The sequence below is a fragment of the Apium graveolens genome, chromosome 1, assembly GCF_009905375.1.
Source record: "Apium graveolens cultivar Ventura chromosome 1, ASM990537v1, whole genome shotgun sequence".
NCBI classification, from domain to species: Eukaryota; Viridiplantae; Streptophyta; class Magnoliopsida; order Apiales; family Apiaceae; genus Apium; species Apium graveolens.
In genome coordinates, this window is record NC_133647.1 from 163141970 (window position 1) to 163163339 (window position 21370).

At 36.5% G+C, this 21370-nt stretch overlaps 1 protein-coding gene and 1 long non-coding RNA gene across 2 annotated transcripts; one reads left to right on the forward strand and one right to left on the reverse strand.

Annotated features, from left to right (window-relative positions):
- Positions 1-10677: 10677 nt before the first annotated feature.
- LOC141659126 (uncharacterized) lies at positions 10678-11347 on the reverse strand. Its single transcript, XR_012549625.1, has 3 exons — positions 11220-11347; positions 11048-11117; positions 10678-10741 (listed from the first exon to the last, which is right to left on the reverse strand). It is a non-coding gene; the product is annotated as an uncharacterized LOC141659126 (long non-coding RNA).
- A 6811-nt stretch (positions 11348-18158) lies between these two features.
- On the forward strand, positions 18159-20051 carry LOC141709300 (uncharacterized). Its single transcript, XM_074513007.1, has one exon. It carries the CDS (start codon positions 18159-18161, stop codon positions 20049-20051), a length of 1893 nt encoding a protein of 630 aa, XP_074369108.1.
- Positions 20052-21370: the final 1319 nt, after the last annotated feature.

Below are 21370 nucleotides of genomic sequence, written 5' to 3' on the forward strand. Positions count from 1 at the left end.
AAACTAGACGTCCCTCCGGTACCTGAATTTTAAATTAACTAAAAGTAGTAAAGGCTTGTTGGCATTATTAATCTAAACTATATTTCCCAAGGTGTTTTATTTTGTTGCTGGTGTTGCTGGTTTGCAGCACTGTTTGATACATGGGACTTGGTCATTCAGCATTAGCATGTTTGTAGGAGAAGTAGTGGAATAATCCGTAGTGGCATATTGTTATTAGGAAAGCTGTTACATTAGTTCCTATTTTCCAGCTTATCTTTTGTACGCTCTTTCTATTTACATGTTATGTTCTCTTTGAAATAAAATAGTGAGTTCCAGCATCTCTGTTTCTCTTAGTTTTCATTCATAAAATTGTTTATATTGCAACATCTTGGTATCAGAGCTACACACATCTGGTGGATGCCCAAGTGTATGCCCAGACAAAGAACAATGGAGACCGAGAAAAATAAGGAGAGCACGGTGGGATTAAATTATCCCATGTTGACAAGGGGGAACTACACGGTGTGGGCCTTGAAGATGAAGGCGTGTATGGATGCACATGGAATATGGGTGGCAGTGTCACCAAAGGACCCGAAAGCTGTTGTTGAAGAAAAGAAAGACAAGATGGCGTTGGCTGTTATCTATCAGGGAATCCCTGAGGATATTCTTTTGTCGATAGCGGAGAAAGAAACCGCGAAGGAGGCCTGGGAAGCAGTGAAGGTGCTTTGTCAGGGAGCAGAACGGGTGAAAACGGCTAGAATTCAAACTCTAAGATCAGAGTTTGAAGCAATGATTATGAAGGAAGGTGAATCTCTCGACGATTTTTGCCTAAAATTAATTGGACTAGTAACAAACATATGAACCCTGGGTGATGAAATGGCTGAGGCGTATGTTGTTAAAAAGGTATTGAGAGCAATGCCACATAAATTACTCCAAATTACTTCCGCCATCGGGCAATTTGGCGATCTGGAGAAGATGAGCATTGTGGAAGTAATAGGTTCGTTGAAGGCGCATGAGGAAAGGCTCCGTGGACAACCTGATGCGAGTGGGGGCACTAATCAGTTGCTACTCACGGAGGAAGAATGGAGGAAGAAGGACAAGGAGGAGAGTAAATTGCTGCTTACAAGGGAGGAATGGTTTAAACGGTCCAATAGAGGTGAAGGTAGCTCACAGAGATTCAGGGGAAAGGAGACATTCTGAGGAAATCGTGATAAAAGTAAGGTTAGATGTTGGAATTGCCTTGGGTATGGCCATTTTGCTGCAGATTGTAAAAAGCCAAAACGCGACAAGGAGCAAAGAGAAGAAGCTAACATGGTGCAAGTGCCAGACGATGAACCAACCCTTCTTCTGACAGAATGTGACGAAGGAGAAAAGAATGTGATGGTGATAAATGAGGAGAAGGTGAGTCCGAAAATTAACAAAGGAGCTGGTGAGGTAGTGTCAAACCTTTGGTATTTAGATAACGGAGCTAGCAATCACATGACCGGACAAAAATCAAAATTTAAGGAATTGAATGAAGAGATAAAAGGGCAGGTGAAATTTGGTGATGGCTCGTTGGTTCAGATAAAAGGAAAGGGATCGATAGCAATACAGTGCAAGACTGGGGACGAGAGGATTCTTCACGATGTATACTACATACCGACACTTTGTAGTAACATCATCAGCTTAGGACAAATGGCTGAGGAAGGATATAAGATATCAATGAATGGAGATTTTCTGTGGGTTAGAGACACGCAAGACATTCTGTTCATGAAGGTAAAAAGGTCCTTGAATCGATTATATAAGATTATAATTAATACTGGAGATGCAGGTTGTTTACTCTCGGAAGGAATTCAAGGCCAAGAATGGCTATGGCACTCAAGACTCGGTCATGTAAATGCTAATGCAATGTAAGAGATGGGAAAGAGACAGATGGTGCACGGGCTTCCAAAGTTACAACATTTGAAGGGGGTATGTACTGGGTGTTTAATGTCGAAACAAATCAGAAAATCATTTCCTCAACAAAGCAATTACAGTGCAAGCAAGGAGTTAGAATTGGTGCATGGTGACTTGTGTGGGCCAATCACGCCTTCAACAACAGCTGGAAATAGGTACGTATTTTTATTGGTTGATGATTATAGTCGTGTGATGTGGGCTTATTTGTTAAAGGCAAAGAATGAGGCATTTGAAGCATTCAAACGCTTTAAGGCCTTAGTTGAAGATGGTAAGGAGAGAAAAATCAAGACTTTTAGAACGGACCGAGGAGGTGAATTTTGCTCCAAGGAATTCTTGAATTATTGTGAAGATAATGGAATAAACAGGCACTTCACGGTACCATATTCACCCCAACAAAATGGAGTGGTTGAGCGACGTAACAGAACTCTGATCGAGATGGCAAAAAGCTTGCTTAAGGGAATGAAGATGCCAAGTTATTTTTGGGGTGAGGCTATCCGACATGCCATTTATTTGTTAAATCGTTTGCCTACTAGAGCAGTGTCAGGAATTACTCCATTTGAGGCGTGGTCTGGTGAAAAAACTGTATATAGGACATGTACGTGTGTTTGGATGTATAGCTCATATGCGTATTCCTAATGTTAATTTGCAGAAGTTGGATGACAGAAGCAAGGTGGTAGTACACTTAGGGAAAGAACCCGGAACCAAGGCGTATAGAGTTTATGATCCAGTTAACAAAAGGGTGCACGTAAGCAGGGACTTGATTTTTGAGGAAACAAGGTCGTGGGCTTGGGCATGTGATTCTGAGAGTGAAAAATCTGATGAAGGAAATTTCGTAGTGTTTGGGCTGGGGTCTGGTGAATCTCGAGATAATGAAACAGGAGGTGAAGACAACACGTTGAGTGATGAAGTGGGTAACTCAAGAGAGTCAGAGTATGATTCGAGTTCTGATGCATCAGTAGAATCCTTATCTTCAACAAATTCTCAAGTGTCAAATACAGAAACGGACTCGAGTAGTGCACCCCATAAATACAGGTCTCTCTCAGATATATATTCTGATGCTGAACACGTAGAATTGGATGATGATGAGTTATTTTTCGTAGCAGCAGATGAGCCAATAAATTATGCACAGGCATCCAAGGATAGACTGTGGAAACAAGCTATGAAGAATGAACTGGAGTCAGTCGAACATAATAAAACCTGGAGCTTGACAACGTTGCCACCTGGACAAAAGGCAATAAATTTGAAGTGGGTGTTCAAGTTAAAGAAAGATACAGCTGGTAATATAGTAAAACACAAGGCACGAATTGTTGCAAAAGGTTATGTACAGAGGAAAGGAATTGATTTCGAAGAGATTTTTGCTCCAGTGACTCGATTGGAAACAGTGCGACTACTACTCGCTCTTGCTGCTAAACATAGTTGGGAAGTTCATCACCTCGACGTAAAAACGACATTTTTAAATGGTGAGATTGAAGAGGAGGTGTACGTGTCTCAACCAGAAGGGTTCGTTAAGAAGGGGGAAGAACATTTGGTGTATAAGCTTCATAAGGCTCTGTACGGGCTTCGACAGGCGCCCAGGGCCTGGTACTCGAAATTAAATAAATGCCTAGAGGAGGTTGGTTTCACTAAATGTCCACACGAGCACGCCGTTTATACCAAAAGAATTGAGAAGGAGACGTTGATAGTAGCTGTGTATGTCGACGATCTCTTGATAACCGGAACCAGCAAGTCAGTCATTGAAGATTTTAAAATGCAGATGAATCAAAAATTCGACATGAGCAACCTGGGTTTATTGTCTCACTATTTAGGTATTGAGGTAAAGCAAAGCATGGGACATATAGAGTTAAGACAGACGGCATATGCCAAGAGAATTCTGGAGAAGGCGGGATTAGCAGAGTGTAACCCAACAAGGTACCCCATGGATCCCAAAGAAGTTATCACTAAGGATGAAGGGGGAAAGGAGGTAGATGCGACTTTTTATAAAAGCTTGATTGGTGGTCTGCGTTACCTGGTTCACACCAGGCCAGACATTGCTTATTCCGTTGGAATAATTAGTAGGTTCATGGAGAAGCCTACTACAATGCATCTAAATATTGCAAAGCGTGTGCTTCGATATGTGCGAGGAACTTTGAACTACGGGCTTGTATATACAAAGAACAGTGGTAACAACATTCTGACAGGATATACAGACAGTGATTTGGCTGGGAACTTGGTAGATCGTAAGAGCACTGGAGGCATGGTGTTTTACCTGAATGAGAGTCTGATAACTTGGGTTTCACAAAAACAGAAATGTGTTGCTCTTAGTTCGTGTGAAGCTGAATTTATGGCTGCTACAGCTGCAGCATGCCAGGCAATATGGTTGAAGAATTTGCTGTCCAAAATCACAGGTGAGAGTCTTGGCCCTGTGGTGTTGTATATAGACAATAAGTCGGCTATTGATCTAGCTAAGAATCCGGTATTTCACGGAAGGAGCAAGCATATAGATATACGCTATCATTTCGTTCGAGAATATGTCGAGAAGGGTGATATTCTGGTGAAGCATATTAGCTCAGAGAAGCAAAGAGCAGACGTGTTGACGAAATCTCTTGCAGCATTCAAGTTCGAGAAAATGCGAGACTTACTTGGCTTGAAGGATCTGTCTGTGCAAGTTTAGACTTACTTGGCTTGAAGGATCTGTCTGTGCAAGTTTAGATTAAGGGGGAGTTTGTTGGCATTATTAATCTAAACTATATTTGTCAAGGTGTTTTATTTTGTTGCTGGTGTTGCTAATTTGCAGCACTGTTTGATACATGGGACTTGGTCATTCAGCATTAGCATGTTTGTAGGAGAAGTAGTGGAATAATCCGTAGTGGCATATTGTTATTAGGAAAGCTGTTGCATTAGTTCCTATTTTCCAGCTTATCTTTTGTACGCTCTTTCTATTTACATGTTATGTTCTCTTTGAAATAAAATAGTGAGTTCCAGCATATCTCTATTTCTCTTAGTTTTCATTCATAAAATTGTTTATATTGCAACAAGGCTAACTCACAGAACCCCTTGATATACTGATAAATCCTTATATCGGTTGTGATCCCAAATTCCAAAAGCACAGGAAGATGACGACGCTCACAACAATCAGTACATGTAGAATTTGACTTACCCGAAGATCTCTTAGCAGAAATTCTCAAAATTCTACAGGTAAAATCTATCTTCCATTGCATGTTTGCTTAAAAAATATATGTATATTCTCATAAAACCTCACTGTTTATCGCCCTCCACTTAAATTATCAGAAATTTCCTCGATAATTATCCGGAATATCTCTTTTCCTAAAGTTATTATTGATATATATACTAAGTGTACGTTTCAGTGACATACAAGGCTAAGAATACCCCATAATTTATATTACTTTTTTACTATTTCCAGACTGTTCCTAATGGTCCGCATCATCGTATGGTTTACTGTTTGTTTCCATTTTTTGGAAAATCTTTACAATCCAAACATATATTTGTGGAATCCGCTTGTTCAAAAATATAAAACTCTTCCCGATTCACCTCTTCCTTGATTTCCCTTTTAAAGTGGTCAGAGACCGGTAGGAGACTGGCAGACTTTAGCTTTCGGGTTTGTACTGAATTTCAGCGATTAATTGGTTGTACATTTTGTCAATCTTGATCGAGCTCTGAACCTGACCCTCACTAAGACTCCATTATAATTGGTGTTTACAGTTCAAATACCAACTACACCTAAAAAAATAAGGCAGAATAATGTTTCTCTTGATGGCATTGATGGGCATGATGTTGCTTTGGTTAATGGTGCTGCATAGTGGATACTGTTTAATTTGAACGACTATAAGTTTTTTATATGATTGGATAACCAATACTGATATGATTCGAAAAATAGGGAATTCAAGCTAACCTGTAATATTTTCTAAATTGATTGATATGGAGGCTGTCACGAGGTTCTTTGGAGCATATTCGGGAGAAGACACAGTTGGCAATTACGGAGTTTTGGCCAGCGGTGTTAGATCATCTCCAACGTGGATGCCAACCAAAATAGTCAAATCATTAAAACTACTAATATTATATTTTCTCTTTCTTCTATTGTAATTTTGACACATTTCTTATTAGTATTTACTCCAATGGTTTGCAACACAAGTTGCCACAATTTTCATACATTATGTTTTTTAAACTTGATAGGAAGTTATATGTCTGGTGGAGATATTTTTATTTTTTCCATTTTAGCACATGTCATGTGACATTTTGGCACTCTTTTTGGCACTCCATTGGCGATGCTTTTAATGATAATAAATAGTTTAACCGTAAAAGGATAGCGGTTTTTCTCATCCAGTGTCATGCTTTCATTGCCCCAAATAATGATAAGCAGGAGATTTCATCAACTTATATCAGGTTCGCGGAGAATCTGGACGAAGTTGATTTATACAGAGGGGAGTTGCCTTGTTGGCATGTAGATGTACGAGAACCCGAGAAGGGAAAGTGAAAGTGCTTTGATGGCCATCTATGGATTGTGTTGGTAAGTTCAATGTTCGTTAAGTTATATTATTGTTATATTTTGGTGTCATTATTATTTCTTTATTCATATATATCTTCATTTGACGGGCTCTTGTTAGTTCGGCTCTCAATGATGTAGGAGATGCTTGCAATCAATTTGAGTGAGTATCCTTGGTGTGTTTGAGATGGAGCATCTTGGCTCATATGAATTGTGCGTGAAATAAAATATAAAAACGTACAACCATTAAGCCAAGTAATCTTCACATTTGGCGTAGTAGTTGTAAGTTTTTCTTTTTATTTCAAGCACAATCACATGAGCCATAAAGGTCCCTATCTCACCCGGAGCTCTCTCAAATAGAGTTGAAGCATTTTCAGAATTGAATCAACAAGAAGCACAATCAAACATACAAATTGATAAAAAAAAATGCAGACACACAACAACAAACACAACTAATGACAGACACAAAACAACAAATAAACTATATAAAATACTCAAAGAATCACACCAGAAATTTACTTGGTAAAACTCTGTGATGTGAAGGGGACAGTATGGTCTTGTTTGTTTTACTGATTTTATGGTCTTGTTTGTTTTACTGGTTTTAAGTTAAGTTACACAGGAACTTAAAAATCCCAGGAATTAGTTTACTAAATTTTTTTTAAAATCGTAGGTTTCCTAAAAACATGTATTTGGTTTATAACTATGTAATTGGTAGTTAATTTTTTAAAACTATCAAATTTTAATAATATTAGTATTTTCTTTACATATATAAATATTATTTGAAAATTATTATAGGGTATAAAACAGAAAATTAAAATAAAAGTATATAAAATTATTTTTTAAAATTTTAATCCATTATTAACTGTTGTCCACAAACTAGGCCTATGGTCCACAAAATTTTCACGAAAAGAAAAGAGTTACAATATTAGTTCTACAAGGTACTAAACGGATCGAACATGGTATCCAAATAAGTACAAACTAAGAACAAACACCAATACAAAATATGACAAATACAACCTTCTCTCAGTAGCACAAAACTAAACCAGGCGACCTTCTAATTCAACCAAATTCTCCAGATACCAAAGGTCATTAAGCCTCCAACAAAGCTGACAGAGTTTCAGCAAAATTGAAGTAAAATAACCCAGCAAATTAAACTATAAAGAGAGAACAAAACTGAAACTTGGATAGCAGAAAACCATCTTGAGAATCTTGCTGATACACTGACTTAGAGAACTCAGAGCTCAATATTCTTTTTTTCTCTGGATAGAACTTACACATGAACTTAAAAATCCATGGAATTAGGTTACTAAAATTTTTAAAATCCTAGGGTCATAAACGCATGTGTTTGGTTTATTACTATGTAATTGGTAGTTAATTTTTTAAAACTATGAAATTTTAATAATATTAGTATTTTCTTTACATATATAAATATTATTTGAAAATTATTATAGAGTATTAAATAAAAAACTAAAATAAAAGTATATAAAATTATTATTTAAAAATTTAATCCATTATTAACTATTATAATGATAATTATAAAATTATTATAAACTATAATAGGTATAACTAAACATTTAATTACATATATTAGAGCCAAAAAATCACATTGATAAAAAATAAATTAAAGATAAAAAAGGTATATAAACTTTTAAGGATAAAAAAATAACTACAAATTATTTTGAATATCAATAAAAAGTATCAAATTTTTTATCTAGTAAATATATACCATATTTTAGAAATAGAATTTAAAGAGAGATAATAATTAAACATACAAATTGAATCAATACTTAACTTCAAAAAATCACGGTTAACTAAGTTCCCTCGTTTTTCTGTTACTCATTATACCTTGGAATAACTAAGTTCCCTCATTTTTCTGTAACTCATTATACCTTGGAAGTGTGGGTTCCCTCGTTTATATCTGTAATTTACCTAAATTCCCAGGAACTTAGAGTTACTCAGCTGGGCTACATGCAATCAAACTAGGCTTATGGTCCAGAAAATTTTCACTATAAGAAAAGAGTTACAGTATTAGTTCTGCAAAGTACTAAACAGATCGAACAAGGTATCCAAACAAGTAAAAGCTGAGAACAAACTTCAATACACGATATGACAAATATAACCTTTTCTCAGTAGTAGAAAACTAAACCAGGCGACCTTCTAATTCAACCAAATTCTCCAGATACCAAAGGTCATTAAGCGTCCATCAAAGCTGACAGAATTTCAGCAAAATTGGAGTAAAATAACCCAGCAAATTGAACTATAAAGAGAGAAGAAAACTGAAACTTGGATAGCAGAAAACCTCCTTGAGAATTTTGCAGATACACTAACTTAGAGAACTCAGATCTCAATAACCACCCAATGTCATAGAGTGTTTCTGTTGGGATTAATTTTAATCTAAACATATCTTAGTTATTTGTTTATTTTATTTTCTGAATAACTAGCTATCCATGTATTACGTTAACAGCTTAGACTTATTTTCTGTCAGCTGCGTGAGTTTAGGAAATTAGATTGGAGATGAACTAGGATTTGTTATTCCCTGGTTTATAGCTTAGTAGTTGCTTTCCACTACAAGAAAAACATGATCCTACAACCGTTTTTCACCGTTGTTTGATGTCAAAATTTTTGGTCGTCTATTGAGGAGCCGTGTGATTTCGATCAGACAACAGTGCATCGAACCATTACTAGAAGCTACAGACACAACAGGTTCATAACTGTTACCGAAACTGTCATTCAACAACAGGTTGTATAAAAGACTGTATTGTTGGAACAGTTTACCTGCAACGGTTTTCCTCAAGAAGACAACGGTGTATTACTGTCAACTAAGAGTGCAAAATTTCTATATATTATTTGTCAAACAACGGGTAGTTTGTTGATTGTTGTTTGAAAGGCTAACCACAATAGGTTTAGGACAATACAGTTATGTTATGATGTCTTAGACAACACCTTGAGCCAGAGTATTGTAAGGAAGTCTTTCAAACATCGGTTTGTGAAATGTATTTCCAATAATGAGTTGTGGTTAACGGCCATTTTAAAGCTCTTTAGACCACATTTTTTGTTTAACTCCTATTGTAGTGCACCCCTTGAGACAACAGCGTCGTATATAATGTTGTTTCAAAGGCTAACCACAACAGTTTTAGGTCAATACTGTTATTTTATGCTGTCTTATACAACAGTTTTAGGTAAATATTGTAAGGAGCTATTTCAAACAATGGTTTGTGATAGTATTTTAATACTAAGTTATGTTAACTGCCATCTTAATGCTCTTTAGACCACATTTTTTGTTTAAAGCATATTGTAGTGTTATCCTTGAGATAACACCATCGTATATTTTGTCGTTATGTGAACATGATAGACACAATATTACCATGTTTTAAAGTGTTGTGAATAGAGCTTTAGTCAACTGTTAAAACAATGTTACAGTGTTGTTCCAATTAGTTTGGTACAATGGCTGTTTTTGATTGAGAACACAATCATCTGTTGTATATAAAATTTTGCATATAAAATCCTGATTTCATCCAAACCACCTGTTTTCTAAAAACTAAATCCCAAAAATGAATCCACCAAAAATGAATCCACCAAACGAACAAACCGAGAACTAACTACCAATCACAAAAAAATCAAAATCCACCAAACCAACAAACCTAGAACTAGCTAGAACAAGAACAAGCCAATATATATAAATTCACCAAACCAACAAACTTAGAACTAGCTAGAACAAGAACAAGCCAATATATATAAATCCACCAAACACATATCAATCCAACAATCCTAGAACAAGCCAATATATATATATATATCCACCAAACATCTAATATAAATCCACCAAACACAACCAATCCAACAATCCTACAACACTAGAACAAGAACCGGGCAATATATATAGATTGAGCACAATATATATAGATTGACCATGCAATCTACTAATAGATTGAGACAAATCTATCAATCTACCGACAATTCTGTTTGGATTGGACCAAAAAGTGCATCACCATGACCAACTGCATAATTTAAAGTTCAAATCCGACTACTAGTTCAAACAAAAGACCACAAATTTGGAACCTAGATTGCATGGCGTTTCATGAAATATTTTGCAAAATCACAGCGGATCTCGTTAATGTCATCATCAGTGTAAACCAAGTTTGATCTGCGCATCCACTGAAAAATAACCCAAAATTTTACATAAGTCATACAATTAAGTACTGTACGAGTAAGAGTATAAGTCAATGGGAAAACCCAAAGTGAAAATCTCACCTTAGCAGCAAACTCAAGTTCTTTGTCCTGAACAATCTCCTTCATATAGCGCATCACAAACAGGCCACAATCCTTGGTTCCTGACTGCACTGGAACTCCCTGGATTAATTAAAAATGCATTACAAAAGCTGTGAATTGGAGAGAAAGAAGCTCTTGTATGTATATTGCAGAGAGATAACTATACAAAACAGATTTGGTGAATGTAAAAAATAAGTCTCTAAACTATGAGTGCAGTAGTGTTTATATACAAGCATTAATCTAACTAACTTCTATCCTTAACAACTAACTGAGATGTAACAAATAATTATTTAATTACAATATCAACTAACTGAGATGTAAGAAATAATTATTTAATTACAATATCCTTAATAGCATAGAAAAAATATGATGAGAATTGATTATTACCGCCATGTTCTCCCACAAAATTTTCTTCTTGACAACCTTGTTGAGATCCTCTTTGTAAATTTTAATGGCACTACAACCAAAATAATACCAGCAAAACCATTAAGCAACTGAAAAATGCGTGGTCTATCAAAGTTTAAGACTCCATACAGATATTTTAGAAGCTGAATCTTACTTGTCGACAACATCCAGCCATTCCACATTAGCGATTCGACGTTTTAGAGGGTCCATGTGGTAGACAACCTCTGCCTCAGGATTTGCAACAGTTAAATTCCAATGGTTCCTACACAAACATGAATGAATTGAAGCCTTGTCATAAAAATTGAAACTTAGAAGCTCCAAAAAAAATCAATTTAAAAAGGCATGTGATCCTGTTTAGCTAAAACATTATATGAGAATGTCTAACTAGCTAGCTCTTGGATTAAAACTTACACGTCATTGTAAGGCATAAGAAAGTATTGCCCTTTCTTAGCATTCTTAAATCGTGCAGCGAGTGCACGCGACCTCTGCCCTGCATTACCACAGCCAATGGCACCAATTGTGGTGGGATCTACGAACTTGATCATGTTGGTCATCTTATTTTTTTTGACGTATTCATTTATGGAGCTACATATAAAAATATGAGAGATTAAAAAAAAATCGTTTCTGGAGCCACAGACTAACTATGAGATATTAAAAAAAAATTGTGGAGAAACTTACTGAATAAAAAGGACGATCACAGACCCCGACATTTCACCTCCAGAGCACACCGAACACATGAAATCAGGGACTCACAAGCATAGTGAAAATACAAAATCAACACCCACAAGCATAGTGAAAACCACAAAATCAACAAAATAGAACACCCCACAAGCATAGAACACCCCACAAGCATAGTGAAAACCCAAAAAATCAACAAAATCAACACCCACAAGCAGCATCATATATTCAAAACCCCACAAGCATAGTGAAAACCCACAAAATCAACACCCACAAGCAGCATCATATATTCAAAATCCACAAAATGCATTTCTCAAAATCGAAACCCACAACCCCTAAATACATGAAATCGGGGACTCAAAATCGAAACCCACAACCATCATATATTCAAAATAGAAACCCAAAACCCCTAAATACATAAAATCAGGGACTCAAAATCAAGAGTGAGTGACAAAATGCATGCAAAGGACGCATATAATCGGAATGAAGATACCCAAAATATCATATACTCTACAACCCCTAAATACATAAGATGAAAAAACCCCAAATACAAAAGATAAAATCAGGGACGCTAGGGTTCTAGGGTTTAAGCCCATACCAGTGATTAAACGGTTGAGTAATCGCCCTTGTCGCGTGTGATGCTAGGTTGAGTAATCGCCGTTGTCGCCTGTGATCGCCGTTGTCGCCTGTGATCGCCGTTGTCGCGTGTGATAAAATGAAAATGAAAAATGAAATTGTGAATGTAAACTGGTAAAATAAACACCGCGAAGCCAAGGTGGGAGACAATTTTTGATTGGGGGGAAATGAAAAATCAAATGAACGGTGCTGATTTGAGATAGTACCTCAATCTAACGGTATGTAATGTCTTTTAATATATTTTAATTTTTAAAAATTAAATTATCTTGTCTGAAAAACTCTTGTTAGACATACTTTGTTACAATTGTTTAGTTAATAATTTCGATTAGAAGATTTTTATTCGGTTCAGTGTTTCGTTAAAAAGATGACTTTATTTTAAACATCTTATATTTTCCGATAAAATCTGTACATGACTACACTAAGTCGATATTAACATCCGTACGGTTGGATCGTTGACAAATCCATATTATAAATTAATTAAGTCAACTGGGTAGTAGTACCCGTGTCAGGGACTACAGCTTTTACCGGATTTCTATTAAAAAGACGAACAAGAAGAGTTGATTATTTTCCGATAAAATTTGTACATGACTACAATAAGTCGATATTAACATCCGTACGGTTGGATCGTTGACAAATCCATTTCAGAAATTAATTAAGTCAACTGGGTAGTAGTACCCGTGTCAGGGACTACAGCTTTTACCGGATTTCTGTTAAAAAGACGAACAAGAAGAGTTGATTATTTTCCGATAAAATATGTACATGACTACACTAAGTCGATATTAACATCCGTACGGTTGGATCGTTGACAAATCCATTTTATAAATTAATTAAGTCAACTGGGTAGTAGTACCCGTGTCAGGGACTACAGCTTTTACCGGATTTCTGTTAAAAAGACGAACAAGAAGAGTTGATTATTTTCCGATAAAATCTGTACATGACTACACTAAGTCGATATTAACATCCGTACGGTTGGATCGTTGACAAATCCATTTTATAAATTAATTAAGTCAACTGGGTAGTAGTACCCGTGTCAGGGACTACAGCTTTTACCGGATTTCTGTTAAAAAGACGAACAAGAAGAGTTGATTATTTTCCGATAAAATCTGTACATGACTACACTAAGTCGATATTAACATCCGTACGGTTGGATCGTTGACAAATCCATTTTATAAATTAATTAAGTCAACTGGGTAGTAGTACCCGTGTCAGGGACTACAGCTTTTACCGGATTTCTGTTAAAAAGACGAACAAGAAGAGTTGATTATTTTCCGATAAAATCTGTACATGACTACACTAAGTCGATATTAACATCCGTACGGTTGGATCGTTGACAAATCCATTTTATAAATTAATTAAGTCAACTGGGTAGTAGTACCCGTGTCAGGGACTACAGCTTTTACCGGATTTCTGTTAAAAAGACGAACAAGAAGAGTTGATTATTTTCCGATAAAATCTGTACATGACTACACTAAGTCGATATTAACATCCGTACGGTTGGATCGTTGACAAATCCATTTTATAAATTAATTAAGTCAACTGGGTAGTAGTACCCGTGTCAGGGACTACAGCTTTTACCGGATTTCTGTTAAAAAGACGAACAAGAAGAGTTGATTATTTTCCGATAAAATCTGTACATGACTACACTAAGTCGATATTAACATCCGTACGGTTGGATCGTTGACAAATCCATTTTATAAATTAATTAAGTCAACTGGGTAGTAGTACCCGTGTCAGGGACTACAGCTTTTACCGGATTTCTGTTAAAAAGACGAACAAGAAGAGTTGATTATTTTCCGATAAAATCTGTACATGACTACACTAAGTCGATATTAACATCCGTACGGTTGGATCGTTGACAAATCCATTTTATAAATTAATTAAGTCAACTGGGTAGTAGTACCCGTGTCAGGGACTACAGCTTTTACCGGATTTCTGTTAAAAAGACGAACAAGAAGAGTTGATTATTTTCCGATAAAATCTGTACATGACTACACTAAGTCGATATTAACATCCGTACGGTTGGATCGTTGACAAATCCATTTTATAAATTAATTAAGTCAACTGGGTAGTAGTACCCGTGTAAGGGACTACAGCTTTTACCGGATTTCTGTTAAAAAGACGAACAAGAAGAGTTGATTATTTTCCGATAAAATCTGTACATGACTACACTAAGTCGATATTAACATCCGTACGGTTGGATCGTTGACAAATCCATTTTATAAATTAATTAAGTCAACTGGGTAGTAGTACCCGTGTCAGGGACTACAGCTTTTACCGGATTTCTGTTAAAAAGACGAACAAGAAGAGTTGATTATTTTCCGATAAAATCTGTACATGACTACACTAAGTCGATATTAACATCCGTACGGTTGGATCGTTGACAAATCCATTTTATAAATTAATTAAGTCAACTGGGTAGTAGTACCCGTGTCAGGGACTACAGCTTTTACCGGATTTCTGTTAAAAAGACGAACAAGAAGAGTTGATTATTTTCCGATAAAATCTGTACATGACTACACTAAGTCGATATTAACATCCGTACGGTTGGATCGTTGACAAATCCATTTCAGAAATTAATTAAGTCAACTGGGTAGTAGTACCCGTGTCAGGGACTACAGCTTTTACCGGATTTCTGTTAAAAAGATGAACAAGAAGAGTTGATTATTTTCCGATAAAATCTGTACATGACTACACTAAGTCGATATTAACATCCGTACGGTTGGATCGTTGACAAATCCATTTTATAAATTAATTAAGTCAACTGGGTAGTAGTACCCGTGTCAGGGACTACAGCTTTTACCGGATTTCTGTTAAAAAGACGAACAAGAAGAGTTGATTATTTTCCGATAAAATCTGTACATGACTACACTAAGTCGATATTAACATCCGTACGGTTGGATCGTTGACAAATCCATTTTATAAATTAATTAAGTCAACTGGGTAGTAGTACCCGTGTCAGGGACTACAGCTTTTACCGGATTTCTGTTAAAAAGACGAACAAGAAGAGTTGATTATTTTCCGATAAAATCTGTACATGACTACACTAAGTCGATATTAACATCCGTACGGTTGGATCGTTGACAAATCCATTTTATAAATTAATTAAGTCAACTGGGTAGTAGTACCCGTGTCAGGGACTACAGCTTTTACCGGATTTCTGTTAAAAAGACGAACAAGAAGAGTTGATTATTTTCCGATAAAATCTGTACATGACTACACTAAGTCGATATTAACATCCGTACGGTTGGATCGTTGACAAATCCATTTTATAAATTAATTAAGTCAACTGGGTAGTAGTACCCGTGTCAGGGACTACAGCTTTTACCGGATTTCTGTTAAAAAGACGAACAAGAAGAGTTGATTATTTTCCGATAAAATCTGTACATGACTACACTAAGTCGATATTAACATCCGTACGGTTGGATCGTTGACAAATCCATTTTATAAATTAATTAAGTCAACTGGGTAGTAGTACCCGTGTCAGGGACTACAGCTTTTACCGGATTTCTGTTAAAAAGACGAACAAGAAGAGTTGATTATTTTCCGATAAAATCTGTACATGACTACACTAAGTCGATATTAACATCCGTACGGTTGGATCGTTGACAAATCCATTTTATAAATTAATTAAGTCAACTGGGTAGTAGTACCCGTGTCAGGGACTACAGCTTTTACCGGATTTCTGTTAAAAAGACGAACAAGAAGAGTTGATTATTTTCCGATAAAATCTGTACATGACTACACTAAGTCGATATTAACATCCGTACGGTTGGATCGTTGACAAATCCATTTTATAAATTAATTAAGTCAACTGGGTAGTAGTACCCGTGTAAGGGACTACAGCTTTTACCGGATTTCTGTTAAAAAGACGAACAAGAAGAGTTGATTATTTTCCGATAAAATCTGTACATGACTACACTAAGTCGATATTAACATCCGTACGGTTGGATCGTTGACAAATCCATTTTATAAATTAATTAAGTCAACTGGGTAGTAGTACCCGTGTCAGGGACTACAGCTTTTACCGGATTTCTGTTAAAAAGACGAACAAGAAGAGTTGATTATTTTCCGATAAAATCTGTACATGACTACACTAAGTCGATATTAACATCCGTACGGTTGGATCGTTGACAAATCCATTTTATAAATTAATTAAGTCAACTGGGTAGTAGTACCCGTGTCAGGGACTACAGCTTTTACCGGATTTCTGTTAAAAAGACGAACAAGAAGAGTTGATTATTTTCCGATAAAATCTGTACATGACTACACTAAGTCGATATTAACATCCGTACGGTTGGATCGTTGACAAATCCATTTTATAAATTAATTAAGTCAACTGGGTAGTAGTACCCGTGTCAGGGACTACAGCTTTTACCGGATTTCTGTTAAAAAGACGAACAAGAAGAGTTGATTATTTTCCGATAAAATCTGTACATGACTACACTAAGTCGATATTAACATCCGTACGGTTGGATCGTTGACAAATCCATTTCAGAAATTAATTAAGTCAACTGGGTAGTAGTACCCGTGTCAGGGACTACAGCTTTTACCGGATTTCTGTTAAAAAGACGAACAAGAAGAGTTGATTATTTTCCGATAAAATTTGTACATGACTGCAATAAGTCGATATTAACATCCGTACGGTTGGATCGTTGACAAATCCATTTCAGAAATTAATTAAGTCAACTGGGTAGTAGTACCCGTGTCAGGGACTACAGCTTTTACCGGATTTCTGTTAAAAAGACGAACAAGAAGAGTTGATTATTTTCCGATAAAATTTGTACATGACTACAATAAGTCGATATTAACATCCGTACGGTTGGATCGTTGACAAATCCATTTCAGAAATTAATTAAGTCAACTGGGTAGTAGTACCCGTGTCAGGGACTACAGCTTTTACCGGATTTCTGTTAAAAAGACGAACAAGAAGAGTTGATTATTTTCCGATAAAATTTGTACATGACTACAATAAGTCGATATTAACATCGATAAAATTTGTAAATGACTATCCATAAGTCGATTTTTATTTGGATTTAATTGATTTTGACATTCTTGGACATAATTTAAGGATTATTTAAAATTTTAACAACCCAATCATTGAGCTTTGTTATGTCTGAATGAGAACATAATAATTGAAGTCAAAATTAGGTCATTCATTACTCCTCATCTTATCCCCTCCTGTACTCTCCATCGTGATTCGTGGCGGCTCCATCGCACCTCGACCTCCTCGAACCTCCATCGACCTCGACCTCAAGCTCGACCTCGACCTCAAGCTGCTTCGCACCTCCTCCATCGCACCTCGACCTCAAGCTCAACCTCCCCCATCGAACCTCGACCTCCATCGCAGAGACCTCCATTTTAGGTAAATCCGTAACCTAAATTATCTTTTTAGTGTTTTAGGGTTCCTCCATTGTTTCAGTGGTTTAAGCTCTAACACAAGCTCACCTCTGCAATTAATTGTTTGAAGTGATAAGCTTAATAGTTAATTGTTTAATTAGTTAGTCATAATCTTAATTAGTTAATTGTTTAATTAGTTAGTCATAATCTTAATTAGTTAATTGTTTAATTAGTTAGTCATAATTTTTAATTAGTCACCTCTGCAATTAATTGTTTGAAGTGATGCACATTGGGAATTTGGGTTTGTGATAAGCTTAATTAGTTACTAATTGCTAATAGATTATGTAGTTGTTGCTGATTGTTTTGGTTTGGTAGTTAGTCAGAAGGCAACAATGTCCCTTCTTCTTTCAATGAAGCGAAGAAAACCTTATGTGCATTAGGAATGGGTTATGATAAGATACACGCATGCCCGAATAATTGTCTACTATATCGTGGGCCACAAGATGAAGATGAGACTACTTGTCGCATATGTAAGGCCTCTAGATGGAAACTGAATAAGAAAGGAGAAGAACAAGAAGGAGTCCCTGCTAAGGTCTTATGGTATTTCCCCTTGATACCAAGAATAAGAAATTTGTTCAATACACCAGCGATTGCGAAGGACATGACTTGGCATGAGACCGAACGACAACAAGATGGTAAAATGAGGCATCCAGCAGACTCGCAAACATGGAAGGATGTCGATCAAAAGTGGCCTGATTTTGCATCGGAGAGTAGAAACCTCCGGTTAGCTTTATCCGCCGACGGTTTCAATCCTTTTCATGGAAACCGTACTGATCACTCAAGTTGGCCAGTTTTGCTATCGGTTTACAACCTTCCACCTTGGCTCTGTATGAAAAGAAGGTACATTATGCTTTGCTTGTTAATATCAGGACCGACCGAGCCTGGAAATGATATAGATGTGTTCCTTCAACCACTTATTGAAGATCTGCAGGAGTTGTGGCGCGGGAAACAAGTGTACGACGCATATAGACAAGAGTCTTTCGTACTTAGGGGCATATTATTATGGACAATAAGTGACTATCCGGCCTTGGGGAACTTGTCGGGACATGTAGTTAAAGGATATAATGCTTGTATTGTTTGTGTTGATAAAACAGAGGCTACTAGGCTGGTTCACTATCGGAAGACGGTAGTTATGAGGCATAGGAGGTGGTTGCCTCGTCATCATCCGTATAGAAAGCAAAAGGCAGCTTTTGATAATAGCGTTGAGACAGGTGCTGGTCCTATTCCATTAACTGGTGAGCAGGTTTTTGAAAGAGTACAACATCTAAGGGACCATGTCTTTGGTAAGACACAACGCCAACATAAACGGAAGAAAGGTGATGCTAGACCAGTTTGGAAGAAGTTATCTATCTTCTTTCAACTTGAGTATTGGAAATTTTTGCCAGTTAGGCATGTTCTCGATGTGATGCACATCGAGAAAAATATATGTGAGGCTTTACTTGGAACTTTGCTAAATATTCCCGGAAAGACAAAAGATAGGGAGTCAGTCCGTCTCGATATGGCAGAAATGGGAATAAGAATGGAGCTAAGGCCAAAAACTCCCGGAAAGAAAGAGAAGGTACCTTTGGCTGCATGGAACTTATCAAATGCTGAAAAGAAGGTAGTTTGCTCATCATTTCTTCAAATGAAGTTACCGGATGGATTTTGTTCAAATATCAAGAATCTTGTAAATATGGAAAAACTTCGGCTTGTTGGAATGAAATCTCATGATTGCCACACAATATTGCATCATTTGCTTCCAATTGCGATTCGGTCGGTACTGCACAAAAAAGTCAGGTGCACAATAATAAGGTTTTGCCTTTTCTTCAAGGCAATTTGCAGCAAAGTCATCGATGTAGATAAATTGGAAAATATGCAATCTCAGTTGGTGGAAACATTATGCCAGCTGGAAAAACACTTTCCCCCTTCGTTCTTCGATGTCATGATCCATCTCTCAATTCATCTTGTGAGAGAGGTTAAGCTTTGCGGGCCAATCTTTCTACGTTGGATGTATCCTTTTGAGAGATATATGAAGGCGTTTAAAGTATATGTTCGAAATGCTGCTCATCCCGAAGGTTGTATTGCCGAGGCATATGTTGCCGAAGAGGCCGTTGAACGTTTGGTCAATTTTGAAGAAGCTACCATAGGTTTGCCAAAAAATGATAGGCATGAGCAAAATGCAATAAGCAAACCTTTATCTGGTGCGACAATGATCAAGCCAAGCAAAGAGGAATTGCATCTAGCACACTTATGTGTTCTGCAAAATAGCAATCACATGAGGCAATATTTTGAGTAAGTTACTAACATATGTGTGTGTGTGTGTGCATTTTGTTATTTTCTCATTATCTGCAATTCGGTAAATATATTGAAGCAATTGATTTTACTTGTAGTGAACATATGGCATCTTTAATGCTAAGATACCAGCAGCATGAAAATGACGAGGTGTGGCTAAAAACCAAGCAGAATGAACAATTCCCCGAATGGTTCAGGAAAAAGGTAAGTTTTATTTATGTGTTTATTACCTTGTTACGTAGTCCTGATTAAAAACAATACAGACAAGTAATATAAGAAGTCGAAGACATCCAATAAAAAATAAAAACACAGACCTAAAAAAATTGTTTAATTTTTTTTATTGTACAGATTGAGACGGAATTGCTCCATGACCATAATAGCATAGGTGATGATATAAGGTGGATGGCAGAAGGGCCTAACAAGAATGTTCCTACGTTTAGTGGTTATAAAATCAGCGGGGTTATTTATAGCACCAAGGAGCGTGATAATAATAGACAAGTACAGTGTAGTGGTGTTTGTGTTGTTGCAGATACATTAATGCTTTCCGAAAAATTTAAATCTGTTGAACATACTTCACATACCTATTATGGAGTTATAACAAGTATATGGGAGCTAGACTATAATAATTTTAGAGTCCCTATATTTCGTTGCAATTGGGTAGATATGAACAAAGGGGTTAAGGTTGATGAGTTGGGATATACATTGGTTAATTTAAATAAATTAGGATTTTCAAATGATCCTTTTGTTCTAGGGAAACATGTTAAGCAAGTTTGCTACATTGATGATACTCTTGAAAAATTTTGGTCTGTGGTGTTGAAAGTCCCGGAAAAGAACTTTTATGACCACTGTGATGATGAAAATGAAGGCTCTGTAGAAATAGAACTTGAGAATGAGCTGCAGTTGCCCGTGTTCCCGAATGTTGATGAACTGGACGATGAAAATACTAGCTATATGCGAGAGGAAGAAGAATGGATTCAACTTCCATAGTGGTAATATATATAATTATTTATAGATACTTGAGTCCATGTACCGCTCACTTTATTCTTTTTGTAGGTGAAGCTCCCATTATCCATGTGTACTGCTCGTGAACCCCTTGATGAGATTACTTTTGCCGTGATAAAATCATCATCTAGTTGACTGAGTTTTCAATTTGTGAATGCTGCTGGTTGATGCTCTTCTTATAATAGATGATGATTTTATCATAGCAAAAATAATCATTCGGCGGACATACAAGTATGGCTAGCTTCTACTGCAGAAACAGGGCTTGGAGATATGTTATCTACTGCAGAGGATAAATTATAAAATTTTCCACATCAAACTTGT

Coding starts and splice junctions, on each gene's coding strand:
- LOC141709300 (XM_074513007.1), top strand. CDS start 18,159: ATGGGTTATGATAAGATACACGCATGCCCGAATAATTGTCTACTATAT.